Here is a 24000-nt window from a genome sequence, read left to right on the forward strand (position 1 = left end):
CAGTATGTGTAAATAGTGTAATTATCATTTTTCTCACCCGTGTCTTGTTAATTATCTTGTTGAGGTCATTTGTTTGTCTCGTGTTCTGCTCAGTCTGTGTCAGTTTTTGATTGTTGTAAGGTGGTTTTCTCCTGCATTTTTCCTGGTTCCTAAGCGTTTGATGATTAAAGTATGCCTTCCAGAATTATTAATTATTATATAATAATAATTAACCTTAAGTTTAGGACAAGATAACATTTTTAGTTTTTACCTCAGATTGTTCAGGCTGTTTAAACATGTGCAGATGGACATAAAGAGGAACACAAACCAAAGTCCATCATAATTGGAAATTCCTTATGGAGATAACTGACAAAACAAAACCTTTCAGCGGTTATGCTTTCAGTCTCTTTGCTCATTTAGCTGAAAGTGAACAACTGTCAATACTCATATCTGTGAGCGCACACTGTCAAATGGTGCCATAAACAACTCGCAGTACACGGTGTGCAAACCTGTCATAAACTCAAGCCCATTACAATCAGTCAAATGCTCATCTTAGACCCAGTTTTAATTCTCTTAAACTGGTTTAAACATAATATCTGTGAACTCATTATACTGCCACATGTCAATACCATTGTACCGCCCAGCCTTAAAGCATGAAACAGAAGTTTCAATAGTCTTTTCTTCCTGATTGTGAAGTATAATTGAATGAAACGGCTTCTGGAACAAGAACAAATGTAGGGCGGGTCTTGATTTAGCCTGTGGTGAATTGATTGGATGTTTGGATGGTTGGGGTTTGCTATTGGTGGATCTCATGTGAGTGACAGGTTGCCCCGCCCTCGTCATCACAGAAGAGCGGGAGGGGAAGTTATTCTGATTCACGATTATGAGGGACATGACTTTAAAAAAAAGTAATGATATGCACATAAATCATTTAAGATAAAATTTAAAAAACAATACTTTACTTTTTAATGCAGGAATGGATTTATAGGAATGGATTTTACTAACTCAGTGAAGGTTTAACTGAGAGTAAAGAGAGTTGAGCAATAATGCAAAAGAAAACAGTACATCCCACAGTCCCGGTGTTTTTGGTCCATTAGTCAGTGCATGTTATTTTTATCACCAAGAACTGGCCGGTTTGACCGTTGAATCCTCCAATGGGCCGTTTGTGTTCTCGAGTCTGTCTGTTCTGAGCACTGCAGTGTAATTCAATCTGAAGTGCTCAACTCCCAGAACACCCTGCACATCACTGCATCCTGTGTGTGTGTGTGTGTGTTACCTCACAAGAGCAATAGCATATTAAACTGGAGCCTTCTGGTATTTCTAGGAGGAATTAATGGTCCACATGTCATGTTGATCATGAGGAATGTGAAATAAATCACTTTATTCTTCCTCTTTGTTAATCTTTTATGGCTTCAGTGTGTGTGTGTATTGTCCTACGTCATCCCACAGTGTCTGTGCTTGAGAAAAGATGTACTTTATTAGTTGAGCAAATTGGCCAGCAGATTCAATGCAATGTGATTGGCTAAACACGTCAAGTGTGTGTGTTGGCAAAGGAATGCCCCTTACCATAACCGTGAGCCTCAGAGGCTTCTAAAGCATTCGTAAACACACAGGTAAAAATAATGTTGTCAGTTTTACTGAATTAGTTCGAGGCCGAGTCACATTCTGAACCTGATGATGAGGACACGATTGAAAATGGAGAGACTATAAAGATCGTATACATGCACTACAAATACACTATTTGTTTTGGGATGTATGCCTTTACATGCAAAAGAACTTTAATGCCATCCCATGTCTTTATGGACCGACACATTGTCATGTTTGTACAGGAAGGGGCCATCCCAAAACCCTTCCCACAAATTTGGGAGCATGGAATTGTCCAAAATGTCTTGGTATGCTGAAGCTTTAAGGCTGGCGACACACTGCAAGCGTGGGGTAATGTGTTTCTGTTGTGCGTCAGTTATGTGCCGTTTTCTGTCTTTGCACACCAGAAGTGTGTCTGACGCGGCGCTGCTGCTATTTGGGAAGGCCTATACTTCATGTTAAACATAAATATATAGCCTCATTATACAGCAAAGACATCGTCGGCAGTAATGACGGCAAAATATGCTACAGAATATTTTGTTATGCATTGACAGGTGCAATATTTAAACATCGATAATTTATTTTATTATTACAATTAGGACTATATCTGCATTTATGTTAACCTAGAAACTTTTAAAAATCAAAATGTCATTTATTACTATGTATTTGTGTCAAAATTACATATACACATCTTTTCTATTCTATTTTGCCTGGAAATGCTTCCAACACGCTTGCTTGTTGCGTGAAAAATAGGCGTCGGTTCTATTTCTAGCATGCACGCGTTTTCGGCTTGGCTCGAGTCACGCAGTGTCACGTCACGCAGGTAGTGTGCAAACTATAACCTGTTAAAGGTGCACTATGCAACTTTCCGTCCACTGGAGGGCGCCTATTCAAAACAAATGCGCAGTTTGATGACGCAAGGTCGACTCGCGTCGACATGCAAAGACTCGGGCAGAAATTCATGCATGCGGTTATTAACATTACTGTAGTCTAAAGCAGAGCAGGACCGAGTGTTGTGGAGCTGAGCACGGCCGCTGGAGTGATTGTTAAACAAATACCCGCCTTGCGAATACCGGGACTTTTATTATGACGGGACGGGACACATTCGCCGAGCGCCTGCACTGATCCGCTCTTCCGGTTATGATTTTGAGGTAAAGCAGCTCTGTTTATCATATTAGATACATTTAAGTGTGTTTAAAATGATGTTATGATGTTATGACGTTACTCCGTGCGTTCACTTGTTCACACTGCTAAAAGTAAAGCGCTACTGCGAAATTAAACCCGAAACCGAGGGTAACGCAGATATGACGCGATTGACAGGCGACTCCCTCAAACGCTATGCTGACACATCCCGGTCCTCAGTTAAAATAGCAATTTTCTCAATTTACAAATAGTTGGAAACATCTGGGATATTGTAGGTACTCAACTGAACAAAATATATAACACTGGCCTAGTGGTTTTTGGATATTTTACTGCAAAAATACTACATAGTGCACCTTTAATATGGGAGCCCAAATAAAAACGGCTTGCAGTGTGTGTCGCCGGCCTTAAGGGGCCAAGCCCAACCCCTGAAAAACAACCCCAAAATAATTCAATAGCCATATAGTGTATGGCAATATGGATTTTTTTTCAATAACAGTGGTTAAACTCATTTTCAATATACATTACAGCATTTCTCATGGACTGAAGTTCAGATTGCAGCCAATGGAATTGAATGTGCACTACCAATCTTGAAAGTATATAGAAAACTGTCCTTGCAGATAATTAAGTGGACTAAATTTAAACTTCCTCATTAAAAATATGTAACATGGCGCTAGCAACGCCAAGGTCATGGGTTCGATTCCCAGGGAAAGCAAGAACTGACAAAAATGTAAAATGTGTACCTTAAAATGCAATGTAAGTCGCTTTGGATAAAATCGTCTGCCAAATGCATAAATGTAAATGTAAATGTAACTGCAATATCCAGTCCATATCCAAGTCTGATGTCAGTTCAGCATGAATCATATTTAGGAATGCTGCAGGTTTTCCCGATTCCAAGAACCGTCTTGCCAAAGAACCTAACAGAACTGAATAATTTCACATCAACAGCCGCCACGAAACCAATCAAAAGTAATCTAGAATCTAGACTTCTTGGAATCTAGAAGCTTTCACACAGCAAGTGCAGGCTTGTCTATACTTATACTGAACTTAACCGCATGTCAAAGGTCATGAAGACAAAACGGCTCATGGCTTGTGAAGCACGACAGCTAGCCAAAAGATCCCAGCGTACAGTATGTGGAGTCTCGTACTGTGTGTGTGGAATAAGCGCTCCTTAAAATAAATGACTGAGTTATGCGACAGAGCTATGCTGTTAGTCTGCTTTAATGACAGGCTGCTGTATTTATGGCTTTGTGTTTGCATTGTGCACATGGGCGAGTGCGTTCACACACACAGATGCAGTAACGCTTATTACGCCTCAAAATGCTGCTTTGATGCTAAAATACTTTCTTTATCCCAGGATAATGTGAAGATTTACTAAGGAAGTCTTTCTAGATTTTGCAAGTTTGTTTAGTAAACGACACAGTTAAGCTTTTTGGACACAAATGGGTTTGCAACCTGTTTTACATCTGTAATGTGACGTACAGTATTGTTCAAAAGTTTGGGTCAGTAAGTAAGAAATCTATACGTTTATTGATTAAGGATGCATTGAATTGATCAAAAGTGACAATAAATACATTTATAATGTGATTTCTACTTTAAATAGTTGTTGTTCTTTGAGCTTTATATTCATCAGAGGATCCTGATAAATGTATCATGGTTTCATAATGTTGCTTTGGGAACTAACTCAAATGAAATAAGTTTGAGCATTTCATATTTTACATTTACATGCATTCATTTAGCAGACACTTTTTATACAAAAAGCAAATCATAATTATTTAAAAAATTTTAATTCAATGTTTTTATTATTTATTTATTTTTCCCCTTTGTTTTATTTCAAGTAACGAAAAGGTTGATCAAGAGGAAGTCCGTTGAAGAGGTTCTTGATCAATAGCCTTCTTTATCTCGTGTCTTGTTGTGTCTGTGGAGGTTCATACTGCTGCAGGCGAGAAAGCAGGAGACGCAGCTCTTGTGTGTGTTAAGGACGGCCCAAGGGGCGGAGCTTTCCTAACTCCTTATATGGAGGAAGGCTGGTCACATGGTCAAGCCGGTGTCAAAGAGATAGGAGCACAACTGAGAACTTCGAACCACAACTCAAGCCAGCCAGTGCAGAGGAGGAGAGTCAGAGTGTGAGGGAGACAGATAAGGAGAAAGACAGACGTCTCGCAGATAGGCACATGTTGACAAAATGCCCACCAACTTCACCGTGGTCCCCGTGGATGATGGCAGAAAGTCAGCTCAGGCAGACCCCGATGACAACAACGTCCTGAAGGAGGAGGATGAAGAAACCGTAGGTGAGGCTGGGAATTTTTCAGACTGCAGTGTGTGAATGCAAACAGCCCAGCTGGAGCGAGTGGAACGTGCCGCTTCAGGTTAACTCAACGGGTCACTGTCCGTAGTTTGTTTGTCTTTCTCTCCCTCTCTCTCTCTCTCTCTCTGCGCTGAGCGAACACGCCTTCTCCCTTTCCTCTTTTCACATGGGTGAGAGGAGCATGTGCTGAACACAAGCTCATGTGATGTTGTTTGAGACTGTTTCTTGCATCTTTTATGGATTAATTTATTCATAATGCTTCTATTAGTTCACATTATGACTGTAGAAGTACTGAATCTAGTTAGTATTTATGCATTTATTGCATAAATGACAGCAGTGTGGACTTCTTTCTACATTCATTGGCACAGTTTCCTGTGAGCAGAAGGATATGTTGAATATGCATGAAAAAAATCACTGTGAATTAAACTGGAAATATGAAATGAAGCATCATAGCAAACTTTTTGCAGACTTTAACATTAGACTAACTTTACAGTCCTTGTCTTTTGAGGGCATTAGACATGTTAGTAATAGCATTTCATATTGTAATAATGATAAATTCACTGTGCTATAAAATCACCATCATGAATATTGTAATATTTTAATGCACTTTTGTATTTGGCTGTTACATTTTCTGAAAGACTATTATTTTGTCAAGTGGTTTATAATAAGTTTATAACAAGCGTTTATACTAAGTTTGATTCATTAATGTGAATCAATATCAGTGAATCAAGTCTCTGATTCAATGATTTGTTTGCATCATTCAAAAATAATTGCTGTTGAAATGTTTTAATAAAAAGAACATGGTTAAGATTTAACTTATTTTAATTTATTTATATTAATTATTAAATATAACTTTTGTTAATTTAGTGGGAAAAAGTATTGAAAAGAAGCATGGATTATTTTAAACTAGTTTTTACAGTATTTCTGCATTCAACAAGTATTTGCCTACATGTAGTTTGAAATGATGAGCAAATCCATAATTATTGAGATGTGACAGTGAGCATTTCTCTTTCGTTTTATACCTCTCTGCAGTTTGTAACGACGTCAGGTCACTGAGTTCATCTCTAATGATGTTCTAGAGGAACGAACTGTTGTTACACGTCGATGGCTTTTCTCCTGCTAATTGCTACCCTGGCTTACAATTACGGCCCAAATTTTACAGGCTCAGTAGAGGAACTGAATGCATATTAAGGGTTATGTAAGTAGGCAGTTTTCTGTTGTTGTGCAACGGCTGTTTTTCTTCCCCGTCTCTCCTGTGAGATGAACGCGGACTCAGATTCCAGTCAGTGCTGTATTGATTTGTCATGTTGCTTGCTTCCTGTTGGTTCCCGCCGGTGGGAGTTTAGACTCCGCCCTTCACGTTCAGTGTAATATCTGGAGCTGTTCTTTTTGGACTTTCCAGATGAAGGTCACGGCCTGCTGTGTCCATATAGATCTGCCAGTCCTCGACGTGACCATAGGATCCTCCTTAGAGATAAGGGCGCTCTCACTCCCTGCATTTCTGCCTGATTACATATTACTAGGATACAGCACTGCGGCCGACATCTGTATCCAATTATTCCCCATCTCCACCCATGAAAAAGGCAACCTGACATTGAATAACAGTAACTGTAAACCCTCTCAGCGTGTACTTTATCCACTCAAAGCATTCAGCTCAGCGAGAACAAATACAGTTATATGAACTTGTGTTTTTGTATTAAGGAGGTGGCCTGTTTGTAGAGTTTCATTAAATGTTATTGTCAGAAATGCAAGAAAACAATGCAAGTGCTCATGTGGGGCGATTTATGACACTGATATCAGCAGAAAAACAGGAATTTCGATCACATTTCCCATGACGTTTTTTGCTGATTCAACAGTGAGCAAGATGATTATTAAAATCATCCACGTCCTAGTGCGTATTTAACCAGCACAGCAGCTTGTGCCCATGATAACCATTGTTAGTGGGTCCTAAAATGTAATTTTTGATGATATCAGGCAGTGATTCATGATTCCACCCTTAATCACATGCACTTTTGCACAACTCACATTTTAGATGCTGCAGAAAAGATTCATCTCTCCAAGTACAGTATGCAGTTTTTGTTTAGGGGGGGGGGGGTGAAACACTCAGTTTCAGTCAATCTCATGTCAATCTTGAGTACCTATAGAGTAGTATTGCATCCTTCCTATCTCCGAAAAGTCTTTAGTTTTATTATATTTATAAAAGAAATATGGGCTGTACCGAGTCTTTCCGGAAAAAAACGAGCGCCTGGAGGCGTATCGAGTGGGCGGAGCTAAAGAATGACGAGCGTGCAAAGCGGTGACGTCGCTATCGATCTCAGCTAATACAGATAATGATCCAGAATCAAATCTGAGGCTGAAATAAATTGAACAGGAGAAACAGCAACATCAGGACGTCCGTCTCTGTGGTATTTACTGTATTTAGTGACCTGTCAACATTTGTGTGTGTTTATTTGCAGTTTATGAGGACATGATTCGGTTTATGGACTATTGTATGCGACTAAACCTTAGCAGTAGCAAGCAAAACGGTTTTGCACGTCAGACTAGTGTAACGTTATACAAACAATGGAGTAACGTTAGCGCATTTGAATGACAAAGCACGCGATCGTGTCGTTTACTGATGTTTACTCACGTGACGATAGCCAACAGCAGAGACATTTGAAGCAGTTTTACTCACCGGCTGCTTCCAAAGCAGGACCGAACCTTTATCGCTGGGACCGCTCCGTCAAAAACACACTTCTTTGGTATGATTTGGTGAAGTCCTGACAGCAGTGACTTGCTGTGCTGAAACGTTGAAGTCGCTTGATGTCACAGATAGGAATAAAGTGGAGCGCGGCGAGAGTGTTTATGGGCGTGCATTTCCTCTCTCGCTCTAGTCACGCGCGCGCGCACCCTACCGGGAGAAGAGCCCGTACGGCCCATACAAGGACCTTCCGCTCTAGTAACGTCAAGCCGAGCCATACTCGAAAAAAACTCTCCGAAACTTGTGAGAAACCGGAAACTGGATTTTTGACACAGAAATACTCCATCAAACGTCCACCATTAGTTTTTGAAACTTTGTCTATGTTTAGGATGGGAATCCAAGTCTTTAACAGTGTAAAAAGCTCAGTATGCATGAAACAGCATTTCACCCCCCCCCCCTTTAATGCCCATGATTTTAAGAATATGCATGTCAAATGATGATCTATATGGATGTGAAGTGGTTGATGGTTAGATGAACTCATATTTAAAGGTCAGTTCTCATGCACAGTGTGTGTAATGAGGGAGGCTTCATCTTTCTGTGTCAATGATTGGTTACGAAACCAGGGCCAGAGTTTTCTGAGTGCTCTCTTTCTGAAGAGACGATCGTTTGTGTCAGGCCGAGACTGAAAGCTCAGAGGATGCTGTATGTTCACTCCTGTTGTTCAGACTCTTTTCTGATTGGACGAGCTGTGTTTCAGGGGATAATGGAAACAGTTAAATTATGCCTAACAAACTTTTAAAAAAACATGTTGAGCTGGTTTGGGACATGTCATTCTCCATATTTTCATAGTACTCCATGTTTCTTCTGTTGTTTTCACATGTAAATAAAGTAAAGCACGACTTTACAATAATGTCCATGCAAATGTTAGATACATTTTGAAAGTTACAAAATATAATTTGACACTTTTATAGCTTTGCACCAGCCCTACTTGAACAGTAATGTGAAGGCCTGATTTTCATCTTTATTTGATTCATAAGTTGATGGATATTCTTGTTGGTTGTATGAAGCCTGCTCTTACAAACCTTCTGCTTGATATCAGCAATGACTTTTTCGTCTTTCTAAGATGTGTTTTGCTTCCCATGCCGTCACGATCCATGTCATTTTTCTCCCCCTCGACCACTGACGACTGTAACGCCAACCAGATGTGGAAAAAATATAGAAATCCTCCTGTGTGTTTGTGTCAGCGTTCACACCACACCCTCTTTACACAATATCAGCGCCTTCAGAACAGACCCAGACGCTGTGCATTCGTACATTTCGTACATCAGATAAAGCGGCGCTTGCTGTATGTGTTGGATTTCATAATAATTCTCCATTGTGCGTTACACATCTGCCTGCTTCACTTCACACAAAGAGAGTTCACACAAAAGTGAAAATACTCAAACCGTTTAATCTCCCACATCATTCCAGTTACATATGTTATTTTTTGTGGATCACAAAAAGTGAATTTTATGTCTTTTGTAGCCATACAGGAGGTTTATTTGAGAAACAGACCAAAATGTCAGCTCTCTGCATTGTGAAATGCCATTTTAGTGTAAAAATGACTTACATTTCATTCTGTTCCTTACATAAAGCTATAAAAATATAGAGCTTGAGTCATATGGATTATATTACCATTCATGGTTTTATGGTGCTTTTTCACTGCAGAAAATCTACTATTTTTAGTATTTAACTAGTATTTTTAGAAAAAAAGCTTAGTATTTTTGTCTTGTTTTCCAGTATAAATATCTAAACATTCATATAGGGTCTGACATTTTCTGTTAAGTTTATGGAAATTTCATTTAACCCCAAAACACAATATGAAGCAATGCGTAATTCAATTTTCAATCGATTGGGAAACTTCCTTCATATTAACAGTGTCCTATTTTTACAGACTTTTTTGAATGAATATGAAGCAAACTTACATTTTAGTCATACTTGACTTAAAAATTAAAGCTTATGCTTAAAACAAGAAAAAAAAGGCTGTAAATAGGGTAACATATCTTATGTCAAATGAGAAACTAAATAATTTTCAGACCCTAAATATTATTTTCTTGTTTTTAAGCAAAATATTTTTCAGAAAATAAGACTAATTTTGCTTCTCTAGTAAATGGATCTTGATTTAAGAATGTTTTGAAATGTGTAAACAGGAGAAAAATGCTGAGGAAGAACATTGTAATGCTAAGAATCTGTGTATAACAAGTGCATCCTGAATAAATGCAGTGGTGACACAGGCAGGAGATGGAGCTTCTGTCAGGATTGTTGAGCTCATTTCTCGCTGGTTTGTTGTCATTCAGAACCTTGCGCTTCCTGTTTCCTGGCAGACCGAGTCCTGCTCGACATGTGCTGTGGCCGATAAGAACCTGTGTGTGTTTCCCTGTGTGTGACACATTCAGTGCTGACCTGCCGGCTCCACATCCTTTGCCGGCCACTTTCCCTTTCCCAGCTTTAGTTCCTCTGGATAAGAGCTTTCTATGCGATCATTCATTTTTATAGCCCAAAAGTCAGAGAAAGCAATGGCCAAGTGTGTAGCACTTCTCTTCAACGTGTTAACGGCTTCCTAAGAAGCAAATTTATATGTATAATGTGTACATATTTCAATGGTAGTCTTTAGTAGTCTGAAATAAAGTGCATTGTAGTGTCAAAAATGTGGATTTTTCGATACATATCAAAACTGAAATATCTGAAACGCTTCCAATACTTACTTTACACAGAATACATGATACCAGCTGCTCTTTCTCTCTTTCTCATCTCTCCGACAGCGAGTGACACACAAACCTGCCTCCACTCATTCACACACTTCAGATGAATATTGTTGGTGTTACGGGGCTTGAATTTCGGTGTGGGATTTTGCATAATTTTACTCATTCCCACAGAATTTGTGTCCACACCCAAAGCACATAAGGCCGACCTCTCAGCTCTAAATGTCATTGTTTTCCACTGCTTATTGCGCTTAAACAGTCAAATACACACAAAATAATGTCAAAATGCCGGTCTTGGCGAGTATTCACGTAAACACAGATGGTTATATTTGAAGTGAACATAAAGAGTTGAGAAAGAAAAGGCAGGTGTAACAGTATTGTAACTAACTGCTCTGAGACAGAAAGGTTGAAGATCCAAATGCAGTATTTATTGAAGGGTAATCCAAAGTCGTAGTCCATAAAACACACAAAAGGTCATACACAGGCAAGCAGTCCGAAAAGGCAAACAAAACAGAAGGAACAGGCAAAAGGGTAATCCACAGAGAAGGCAAGAAATCAAAGACCAAGATACATGAAACCAGGGAACCGCTCAGAAATGCAGTCGTGACACTAAACAAGACTTCGCACTGATTGACTGAGTGAACAAAGTATATATATATATATAGGCAGAGGTTATGAGGTGATGAGACACAGGTGTAAACAGTGAGTGCTAATGAGTCAGGGCAAAGGATTATGGGTAATGTAGTTTGTGATGGAGTGACAGTCCGGGGTGGAGTGCCCTCTGGTGGTGATCATGGACTCTTACACTGGTGAATTGTGACAAGTATAATGGATCCGTGCGTCAGCTCTTAAAGTGACAACAGCCTAATATTCCTGCCACCGGATTATGAGATAATATTAAAAATATCTATATGGCAGTTTTTCCTTATGGTATCAATGTCAAAATTATGGCCAGTGAAAATGCTGAGTGGCTAGTAACTTTAGAAAACCACTAGCCACAGCGACTGGTGAGGAAAAAAGTGTATCCCTGTGTGTAGGTAATGACTTTAAAACTGTAGTATTCATTTAAAGTAAGTTCTCCAAACACTGGTACTTGTTCAGTGTTATTTTAGAGGATCACTGAGATACTGTTTTTATTATTATTCTGAATTAGTTTTTATTTTAACTTTGATTAACGTTTTGGTAATTTAGTTGTTTTTTATTTTTATTATTATTTTTAAAAATGTCTATATAGTTTTTATTAATTATTTTTAATTAATTAGTGTTTTATATATATATTTTTTTATTTCAGTTAACTATGTGTTTTGGTTTTAGTTTTATTTAAAAATAGGTCACATACACTGAGTGTCATATGACATGTCATATGACTATGCTGTGGTTATTTTTTTATGGATCATGAAAGGAGAGTTGAATGCCTTTTGAAGCTGTACAGCAGGTTTACATGAGGAACAGACTGTTATTCACAAAGAAACTGTAAAAAAATATTTAGAAAAAAAGTTGTGGTTCAGATACAATAATATTTTGAGTTTCTATTTATTAAACAAATTTCCTTCATTGTATCAACTCAAATTTTTAATTTCAATAAACTAAAAAATTTTAAGGCAACCAGGTTACTTCCTTTTTTAAGTTAATCCAACAAAAACCAACAACATTTTTTACAGTGGCGTTGAATTTGGAAATTACATTTTAGTGAACAAAGACTTAAATTTCAGCCTGTTCCTATGGAAATATGATGCTTGAGTGTTATGGATTATATTATGATATTTTTATGGTGTTTTTTTATCTTTTTTTCACTGCAGAAAAAAAGTTATCAGTCTTGTTATCAGTACAAATATTTAAACATTCACAAATCAAACGCTGTATGAAATAAAATTAGGATATTTTGGTCGTGTTTTCAATATAAAGCATTTGGATTTATCTGGGATTAATATGGGCTTGTTCTTGTTCGCTGTTCAAGTAAGATCTGGCAACACAAATGAGTTACGGTAATTCAACGTCTTTTACATAAAAATATAATTATAACAGGTTTCTCTAAAGTTTGTTTTGGAGCTCAGACCGTCATGCAAAAACGCCACTTATTCCTGCAGTGTCATGTCTGTAATCTGATCTGAAATATCCAGTCGAGCAGAGAGATCTTGTGTTTTTGTGGACAGGAGTGTTTGTGATGCATATACGGTTAACCGACCGTCGCCTCGACACGCTGAGGGCAACGGGCAGAGGAACTTCTCCACTCACTTAATCACTTTTTAGGGAGCACGTGTTTGTAATTTGGTCCTCTCCGCCAGTAGCCGCTCTCCTTTCAAACGTGGGTTTAATCTGCGCTTGTTATTCCCCGCTGCGCTGATTCACTGCTGCCATTGCATCAAGATGTAATTGCTCTTCACTTTAACAGCTCTGGCTGACGCACAGAGATCTCCGGCTGGAAAAACAGCTGCTGCTGCTGGAGTCCATACAGACTCAATTAGCCATCGCAGAGGAACAGACATTAATGCAGGAGGAGTGTAAAACTCATACACTCTAAACAATTCTGAGTAAAAATCAACCCAATGTTGGGTCAAATATGGACTAACCCAGCAGTTGGGTTGTTTTAACCCAGCGATTGGGTTGTCTTAAGCAAATATTTAACCCATCCGAAGGATTAAAACAACCCAATTGCTGGGTTAGTCCATATTTAACCCAACACTGGGTTAAAACAACCCAGCATTTTTTAGAGTGTGACTTAAACATGTTATATGGTTCATTAAGAGGTGTTTGTGTGTTGCGTGTTTTTTTGCATTTGCTTTTTTCCAGCCCATTCAAAAATTATGTCAAGAAAAAGATATCAGTTCCGGTTCATTTTTGAAGGCAAGCACATTTGATCATCCATACATACAGACCTTCTGGATGCTGTCCATGATACACACACTATACACTGCAGCATTAGTGTGAGTAGTGTGTTATTCTGAACTCAGTCCATGTTCAGGTAACACTGATGTGAAGCACATCCATCATTCCTCAGTGACTGACTGACCCCCTCTGCTGGGCAAAGCGGGCTTGTGTTAATAAACGTTCTGATGAACACACAGCTGATATTCTGCACACCCTCGTCCTCATTTAACTTCTAGTTTGATTTGATGGACGCTGCCAGTTAAACTGCATACTGTATGGTTTTGATAATGTGCTTCATTTATAGCTCTTATAATGGAGCCTGTTGTATGAAATAACATCCTCATGTCCCAGTTCTGTGTTTTCTGCAGGCTCAGAGGAAGTGAGTGTGTGATTCTGTATGAAGACAGAAATAATGACTGCTAGACAGAAATCAAAACCACAGTGTTGAGCTTCACACCACAGCTTGCCTTTTGCCACGTGATTATCATTATTAAAGATCGTAAGCTTTAAATCGCTCTTCAGCCTCCACAAGCCTCTTTTATTGTTGTTACTATTATTATTATTGTTGTTTTGTTAATAATAATAATAATAATAATATTTATTATTAATTATAACATTTATTTTATTAATACAATTATAAAATATTGTTGTTTTTAATAATAGCAATGACTATTATTGTTATTATTTTATAAATATGAATACCATTTACAATTGTTGTTATTAATAATAATAATAATAATAATACAATTATATAATGTTGTTGCTGTTGTTATTATTACATTTATATTATTATATTAATAATACAATTATTTAATATTATTGTTTTAATTATTGTCACTATAATTGTTGTTTTTGTTACAATTGTTGTTTTGTTAATTCTAATAATAATATCAAAGTCAAATCTTAAAACATTATTGTTATTAGTATTTATATTATGTTAATAAAAATTGCATTTATTATTGTTATTAGTATTATTGCTTTAATAATAATAATAATAATAATAATAATAATAATAATAATAATAATATATTTTATTTGTAAAGCCCTTTTCATAGTTAAAAACAATCCCAAAGTGCTAATAATAATAAATAATAAGTAATAATAATAATAATAATAATAATGCTAAATTATTATTATTATTATATGGCCCCTTTAGGAGGATTTATTTCCACACATAGATATAATTCCTGTTTGTTGGAAGTTTTTGGTGATTGTATAGATTATCTTTGATCCAAAAAGTAATCAGACATGATTTAAATCCTGGTGTGATTTATTGAGGACTGATGCAGTGTGAACCGCAGATTTTCATCAGGCTTTGAAATGACATCTCACATCTCACATTCAACGGCTGATGAAAATCTGTGGTTCACACTCATAAAGACACACAGGGGGTTTGTGTGTTAAGTGGTCTAGAGCCCAGCACATCCCCACACACACACACACACACACACACACACACACACCGCTTGCCGGCCCCCGCAATCCCAGCATGCTCTGTTGCGTAAGCAGCGCTCCTTACCTGAAGGCTTTAATGGTTTACAGTACGACAGAGAGAGAGAGAGAGAGAGAGAGAGAGAGAGAGAGAGAGAGAGAGAGAGAGAGAGAGAGAGAGAGAGAGAGAGAGAGAGAGAGAGAGAGCTGTCGACCAGACCAACCCTCAGAAAAATGTTAAAGTGGGGTTCATGTCCGTTTCCCACACTAACGCTCCCAGCCGCCCTCATTTTTAGTTCCGTGTCGTAAATGTTAAGTTTGTGTCATGCGTGGGCCTTCCCGCCGCAGGTCCTCTTTATAAAAAGGACAGGATTTGGTTAATCTGGTTAAGTGATTACTGCCCAGTTCACAAGCTGATGAAGAGTCACTAGACTGCCAACAATTAATACGGGACTCGTGAAGTCAGTTCCTGCAGTACAGCCATGAGATCCGACAGGGATTGGGCCGCTAAAGACACGACACGCCGCTGACGCACTCTAGGGCCTCGATACTTTAAAAAAATCAAAAATAATAATGCAATATTACACACACATCAGTTTGTTTATTTATTTATTTATTTATTGCTATTTTATGTATGTTTATAGATATTTACACATGCCATTTTTTTATAAATATGCATGTAATATGCATACATCATAACCATGTAAAATGACGTTTATAAGGCAAAAAGGTAGTAAAATAATGAAAAACTTTATTAACTTAAAATCTGAATGTTGATTTGAATAAAAGATGATGGACATGCTATGCATTAACAATTTTCATTACTAAATAAATCTATTTTGATGCATTTATTAAGTTATTTAATGTAATATATAATGAATTATTTATTCATTTACACATTTTTTGATACTTTAGTTTGATAAATATTTGTGCACATCAAGTGTCAACTCATCACAGGGCCAGTGCATATTATATTTCTCGTATTGTATCGAACATGTATAAAGTGAAATGGTTTAGAAATCATTTTCCGGATGCGTTTACACTCATACTGACCGTAGCTTTAGTGCGATGGAATGCCATCTCTCTTTCTCTCTCCTCTGTACTGCCTGCATCAATCACTTTCCTACCTTTCTATCTCTTTATCCCTTGCTTTCTCTCTCTCTCTCTCTCTCTCTCTCTCTCTCTCTCTCTCTCTCTCTCTCTCTCTCTCTCTCTCTCTCCTCTCTCTCTCTCTCTCTCTCTCTCTCCCCGTGTGTCTCTCCGCTCCTCCCCCGTGTCTGGGTGAGTGGTTTAGATCAGGGATCAAGCGCTCAGGGACTGATGTCTGTGCGTGTTATTGGCACCGTCACAGGCGCTGATCATCAGAGCACACCATAGTTTAGCGGCGTCTGTTCCTCAGGCAGCAGGGGGACAGCGGAGACCCCATTGAGAGCCCATTGAGAGCCCATCTCACCTCTCTCTCCATCAGCATGGAGCCGGGGTGCAGCTCCCGCCCGCGGGGTAAGTGAGGCTCGGTGCCCTCATTCAGGTGCCGGAGGATGTAATGCTTTAAACCTTCGTTGGGTTGTTAGTGTGGTTATATTGTTAGTAATGTTAATATAGAACCAGCATAGTTTGACTTTTTGAAGGTTGCGATGAGTTGTGTTGAGGCAGTTCTCAGTAGAACATCTCACGTTGAAGATAATGTGATGTTTAATGTTGTCAACCAACAGTGAAGTTGATGTCCTGGACCTTCTCAATCTGCTAGAATGAGAGTTTGCCATTTTAATGTTGTCAACCTTTTACCCATACCTTTTATTTTTTATGATGTGATTAGTTTACATCTTACTTTAGTTGATGTGAAATTGTTGTTCCAGAACATCACAATCAGCAAAAATGTGATATTTTGCCATTTTAATGCTGTCAACCTGAACTGACTTTGTAACATTTATATTTATTCTCTTAGCAGATGATTTACAAATGAGGAATATAACAAGCGATTCTTCTTCAGGAGGCAAAAGCATTGCGTGGTATAGTTAAGTTGAGCTAGTTTTACAGTACTTATTAGACGATATTGATTATTAAATTGATATCAAGTGACATCTGTGAGTAGATGCATTGATTCGGTCTTACAGTATTATTACATTAGTAAACATGAGATTGCTGTACTGGAGCGTCACAGTCAGCCAGATCAACATATTTGGACTTTTTAACGTTGCCAGCGAGAATATAACCTTTTCTAAATGGACGTTAGGTGACATTTGTGACTATTGCATTGAGCTGGTCTTAACTTCGTGAAATCGTGAAATCGCTGTTTTGCAACTTCCCGGCCATCTAAAATGATATCTAGAAACTACATGTCTATAACTTCTAATGTTTCAGTTCCAGTTTATTAAAGGATAACCGCTTGAGATGAAACATCTCGTTTTGGAAGTGGTCCTCAAAATGCAGGATATTTTATCATTTAATGTTTTCGATCAGAACACTGACTTTGACGGCCGTGACCAGAGCGTTTGCATCGCTATCATCTGTTAGACGTTTATACGTGGGCTTATTTACTTTGCCAGACTTTGGGCCTTCTAATTGCTTGACGTCCGTGTTGGATAAAGGGATTGGAGTGACTCTTTCTGCCTCCGTCTCCTGCACAGTCAGCCGGTGTAAAACATAGCTACCATAGGCCGCTTAAAGATCAGAACGAGAGAGAGCTTAGCAGATATAAATAGAGTATGGTCCTTTATTACCATAGAGACCGTGATTCACGGTACCTGACTGTTAATGTCCTGACATGTTCATTTCAATCTTTCTAGCGTCAGTTTTAAAAGGTTGAACAGAAAGTTCTCGTCCTGGAAAGAAAACAATTGATGGAAGTCCTTGATGTGTGAAGGGTAAAACGTCTTGTTCTGTTTTGAGCACCTGTAGATCAGTTTTTCTCTTTCGTATCGTCTCTCTGTGGTGGAAGTCAGGTCCACTGGTCCACAAAGATGAGGTGATGTTCAGGTGGAGCTGGTGTCTGTTCTTTTGTTAAATGCAATAATAAACATCCCTCCGCTATGTGTCATGCCTCCGGCGGTTGTCAAGGGTTTGGTGAACTCGAGGGCACTTGAGGGTCAGCATTGGGGGGATTATGAGCTGTTAGTGCAGGTGTTTATTTTTTTATTTTTTTATTTAATGTTTTAAGTGTTTTTTGTTGTTGTTATTTTTGACTATTTTTATTTATTTCTATTTTTTTATCTTCTTTAATTCTGTTATTTTTAATATATTTTTTATTGTTTTTTTTTTCAATTTTATTTTATTATATTTGATTTAAATATTTTAATTTAATATATTTTATATTTTAATGTTTTTAATAATAATCCCCCCAGTATTTTTATTTTATTTTATTTTATTTTATTTTATTTTATTTTATTTTATTTTATTTTATTTTATTTTATTTTATTTTATTTTATTTTATTTTATTTTATTTTATTTTATTTTATTTTATTTTATTTTATTTTATTTTATTTTTAATGTTTCAGGTACCCCCAGCATTTTTTGTTTTGTTTTGTTCGTTTCCCTTTCGTTTCATTTTTATATTTTATTTTCAGTTTTAATGTTTTTTCCCCTCAGCTTTGTCTCTGGTCATGTTGAGAAGAGGAAGCGTTGTAGTAGTTCAGCACATTTGGGAGTCCCCTCAGGGTTTTTCCACCTGTTTTATGATGCATCAGGTGAACATTGTGTCACCGATCAGATTTAGTATCACAGTCTCCTCAGCAGTAGAGATATTCAGATGCTGCAGAGTGACTTGTAGGTGTGTGTAGATCACACATTATAACTGACAGTAATAGTGACCATTGACTCGTTTGTGTGATTCTGAAAGCATGATCTCCTCTGGCCATATTTGTCATTTAAAAAAAGAAAGGTCACTTTTATTAGGATCAATTGATAACCCATCACTGTTGTGATCAGCAGTGTCCGGCTTATCCTCAGGAGTTAAGGAGGCTGAATTCTCTGTGAGATTATTGCTATATTTGATCTTTATTTCCCCGTCTACATTTAGAGTGTTTGTAAACACTCGTTTCGGAGCGCCGCCTCCGTCATGCCTAGAAAAGGAATCGTCTTAAGCCAAGGACATGCAGTGATTCGCTGCTGATTGGATGAACTTGATGATCTTGTTGGTAATTTTGGCTGGTGCCATCTTTGCCGTCTAGTTCTGCTTTGGTGTAAGCTGAGACTGGCTGTAATCGAACTAAAACAAGATCCTAGGTTATCACCCAGTGTTAAACACTGGGAGATTTTGTGCAGTTTTTTATCCATGTGTGTAAATATGAATATGGCAGGTTGGCATGGTGTGTTTTGGCAATTCATGTGGTGAAAGGTTAGTTAGATTAACATCAATTGCACATATATTTTTTCTTCCCCTTTCTGATCATGATCAGCAATATGTCCTCAGCAGATATGAAAAAAAAAAAGATTGGCTTTTGCCTGAAGCCGAATGTCCATCTCATTCATTGTTGTTTTCCTGCTTTGAATTTTGCTCACTCACTCGTTCTCCATGTGTGTTTCCGCCGCTGGATAAAGAACAGTTAAGCGAAGGACTGTGACGCCTGCAGTGATATAAGCATATCTGTAATCTGGGTCATTCTGATGAAAGTGGATCACGTCTCGTGAGGTTTGACATACTGTATCAAGTGTCTGCTGTCATAATGCAAATGTGAACTTTTTGTAGAATATAAAGATCATTTATTGCCAAAACGTTTAATGTTCTGCTCATGTGGTTGAAGATCAGGTCTGACTTTTGTTGTCCTGATCCTCCAGAGATCTCCACAATATTGACTACTGTCTGTCAATAAAAGTGGAAAAGACCCAAAATAACGTTGTTGCCAAATAATATCAGCTAACATTTATAATCTTGTCTGAAATCAAAATGTGCTGTTCACATTTAAAGCAGTGGTTGATTATGAGTTGACTTGTTTTACTTTAGTGAGTGTGTATTGTTGCTGTTTGAGCATAAACAACATCTACAATGTTACAGTGTTCAAAGCAAAGGGTGATATATATATATATATATATATATATATATATATATATATATATATATATATATATATATATATATATATATATATATATATTAAAGAAATCAGGGTTACTGACATCACTAACCCTAAACTTTACATAACCCCATCCCCGGGAACATGGGGAGAAGAGGAATAGTTGCTATAATCGAGCACATTTGGGAGTCGCTCAAGCTGTCGTCCGTCTTTCATATTTACTAATACAGTACAAACACAAATGCAATAACACGTCATAAACGCAAGATGACAACATAAGTTATAACCATAATTAAACTAAACTATCCCTGTTCTCTCTTCATCAGCAGATATTCTCTGGCTCATCTCACAACACAAATGAGCGATTTATAGATTATCATGACAGAGTATGCTAAGCAATGACTTGAAGATAGTTAACTCATAAATTCAGAAACGTCCTGTCTCATTCTACGTGTCGTCTCTTCTTCTGAAGTCTCTCCATCATTGTCTGACTCCGGTTTGAATGTAAACGGTTTCTGACGTTTTCAGTGTGTGTGAAGAGTTTCGACCATGAGCTCTTGAAGCTCTGCCCTCTTCTTGAATTAATTTGCATTTAAAGGGACACACAAAACTGTGTTTTTTCTCACCAAAAAATTACAATTTTCACGTTATAAAAATGATCTGTGGGGTATTTTGAGCTAAGATTTCACACACACTTTGGTGACATCTGTGACTTGTTTTACATTGTGTAAAAAGGACCTCTGAATGCATTTTCTAAATGCATAGCCCCTAAAATCTAAGCTAAAACTACAAGTAACTTTGCAACTACATGTGAACTAGTCAGGTTAGGGTTAGACTGTTAGGTTAGGCTTATATATTTCTAGAATTAGTTAGTGGAATAAGATGACACGCAGTTGCAAAGTTATAGCAGAATATGTCATGGGGAGCATCAAAATAAAGTTAGCAGATATTAAGCAGACAGCTGAGAGTTAGGTAAGACCATAGATCATCGACGATAACAAAGAGTGACACTTTTGAAGACCCATTGAATCTAAAAGTACAGATGGTCTGAAATGCTCTTAAAACATTCTACTTTCTGAAGATTTTTGTGAGATATCAGCTCTCTCATGAGTATTTGTTGTTTTAGGGCTTGGATCTTTTAAACAGTTAAAGTTGCTTACACATAGTTAACAGTTAAACACCTCAACCAGACTCTTACCATCTTAGCCCGGATGGCTTGTAAGGTAGAAATGATCACATCATGATTGCACTTAAAGATGCGTTGAATGAAAGTGTTTGTCAGATCTGTGTATTCAGATGTATTCAGTGTGAGCTGTGAATTTAGCATCACTTTGAGTACTTTGGACGCAAAAATTACAGTTTCAGACCAATTTGCAAATGCACTATTGTTTCAAGCTGTATAAGAAAGTCCACATCCACTTGTGGCTTCATTGCACAATCATACACAGATTCTGATGGATCTTCAAGCTGGTCACATTGGTAGATGCTGGCAGGTTTCAAAAAGCGGCCTTTTTTAAAGTTTACCATTAAACATGCTATTGGACTTTGTTGTTTACAAAGTTAAACAGTTTGAAGATATTTAACTTAGTATCTACCACTGCGCTTTAGTGAAATACTATAAATACTCTTTCACTATTAGATGGAAAGGTTCTGTAGAACGCTAAGGTTCTAGAATCAATTTTAAAGAACCCTTTATGTCAAAAGCTTACATTTAAGGTGGAATGTTATAAATAATTACATATTGCTTTCATGCTAATGGGTTGTTTACTTTTTTCCTAGTCTTGAGGTATGTTTATGAGCTGTTTAAGTCACAAATTTACATTAAAACATTAAATTATCCAATGATGGGAGAGTCCGCTATGCAAAAAGTTGCTGCCTTAAATTTTTAAGTACAATCAACTTGGATGTTCAAGTCATTTCAACTTAAATTACATTAAACTGACTTTAGTTGAAGTTAGTTGAATCTTGTATCACTTAAAATGTTGAAAATTTCTTAACTTAATATGATTTAAAGCAATGTTAAATATATGTCGTCACCTTATTGACCATATAATTTTTTTACAGTGCATATGAAGCATCTGACGATATAGAACCTTTTCTTCTAAGTCTGTCACAATCCAATGTGTTACTTGCCGTTTTTTTGTAATTATTTGTCAAATTGACTAGTGATTTCAGAGGGAAAATTGTTTAGCTTAGGCTAAGAATCTGTTGGAACAGTGTCTCTCTGAAATGATAGGTCTGAGGAAATGAATAAAGCGATGTAATCTGAAAATAAATCCAGCCCAGTCCAGATGTTTATTCAAAATCACTGCAATTTAACATCTATATATAACCACAACCCAGGCGGATCAGTGGCTGAGCGGCGTCCACCTCCAGTAATTGCATGTTTTAAGCTATACGTTTCAGGTTTTAAAACCTCTTCATGACAGGACACCATATGCCGTCGTCCTCTCTGAGCGTTAGATTGACCGCTGAACCGTAGAGCCCCGAGAGGACATCGATCACCATCATGCTCTAATTATAGGAAAATCATTATGTCTGACCTACGGCCATGGATAGGAAGTCAAGTCGAGTTTTTCCTCATTTACCCCAAAGATAACAGACCATCAACACCTTTCAGTTCCTTTAGCAAACAGTGTTTTAACGTTTAATGTCTTTTCCTCTCTATCTATCTATCTATCTATCTATCTATCTATCTATCTATCTATCTATCTATCTATCTATCTATCTATCTATCTATCTATCTATCTATCTATCTATCTATCTATCTATCTATCTATCTATCTATCTATCTATCTATCTATCTATCTATCTATCTATCTTTCTAATACAGGTGATGGAAACCCAAGGGAAAGCAGTCCGTTCATCCATAACACAGATGACTATAAGGGAACTCTATATGATGGGAAAAACATGGCACTTTTTGAGGTACTATCTTTAAACTTCAATGGGAACGTTTTTAAATGTTTACATGTATCAATATGATTGAACATTGCTGCCTGTTCTTTGATTAACAGTGTCGCGACCACCACGGTGTCTAACTGATAAGAGCTGCACTTTCTGTTACATATAAGAAACAGCAAACTAAACCAAAGCGGAACAGAACCGCGATACTCGCTTGAGCTGCGCTGCGTGGACCGTTTATCAGCTCAGAGGAATAATAGATAGCACAAACTAACACACGGGCCTTTCTCGATCACACCACACCGTTACTACACAGCTCTGGAGATCCAGTGAGAAAGCACTTTAATTCGCCACAGAATTAATAACATCGCTACTGTGAGATCTAAAGGAAGCGTTCGACACAGAACTGTTATAAACCACAGATATCAGACCAAACAGCACGAAACCATGAGCGAAGGTCAGGGGTTTCATTCCACAAATCACCAACATTCACCATGATTTACTGTAGTAACACCACATGGTATTGTGGAAGAAATAGTCAAAAGCCTTTTTTTTTTTTTACGTTATTCATCTCAGGGTTCATAAAACATTTTGAGAGTGAAGTTTAAGCCCTTTTAAAGGGCGTTCAAGTGCTTCACACTTTTTTTCAGCACTTAAAAGCTTTAAATAGTATCAAATGTGATGTAAAACTAAAAGTTTAATGGTGTAGGCCACTTTGTGGCAAACACAAGCACTTTTATTTAAAAAAGACATGGAATTACCTGAGGTTTTTGCACATCAATATTAAAAGTTAATTTTACCTGCATATCAATTCAAACTCTGTGTTTTAAACGTCCAATAAACAAACATTTAATATTATTAGTAACCATCCTTATTACCAAAATAATATAAATGTTATATTTAAATCAACTTTATCATAAATTTTCCTCCAGCTCCACTAAATCAGGCGCTGGTGCCACTGCTCTCAAATGTTAGTCTGGAGTCCTGAGATTGAAACACTTTCGTGCATCTGGACAATTTACAATCATCATTATTCTCAAAGCTGATTCTCATTAGATTCTCTACTTTTAAATACTAACTAAAGTACTCAAATACTAGTTTTTGCTATCTAAAATATGAATTACTAATTCAACCGTATTTTTAATGGTATAATAAAAACTACTATGATATGTTGCATTACTTAAATAAATAAATAATGGGCTTAAAAAATGTAAGAATTAAAAAAATATGAATAGCCAAAATTCTGGCATAGGCCTTAATTCTTTTGCTTTTGACCCGGATATGTTCTTGATATCACATTCAGTCTGAACAAACTTTGTGTTTATTCTCAAGCCTATATTTGACATCAAGCCTATG

The 24000-nt window shown here is 37.2% G+C and overlaps 1 protein-coding gene across 7 annotated transcripts in view; it reads left to right on the plus strand.

The window, feature by feature from the left end:
- slc12a7b (solute carrier family 12 member 7b) overlaps positions 1–24000 on the plus strand; it is a 77309-nt gene that overhangs the window by 17349 nt on the left and 35960 nt on the right. For 5 of the 7 annotated variants that reach the window (XM_067435488.1, XM_067435489.1, XM_067435492.1 and 2 more), the window contains exon 2: positions 22574–22668. In XM_067435488.1, the coding sequence (XP_067291589.1) occupies positions 22574–22668 (95 nt within the window). Of the gene's footprint in view, positions 1–4697; positions 4995–22573; positions 22669–24000 lie in introns of those variants that run through there. The other 2 variants (XM_067435490.1, XM_067435494.1) reach the window with 2 other exon arrangements.

Source organism: Pseudorasbora parva, chromosome 24 (genome assembly GCF_024679245.1).
Source record: "Pseudorasbora parva isolate DD20220531a chromosome 24, ASM2467924v1, whole genome shotgun sequence".
In the NCBI taxonomy this organism is placed as follows: Eukaryota; Metazoa; Chordata; class Actinopteri; order Cypriniformes; family Gobionidae; genus Pseudorasbora; species Pseudorasbora parva.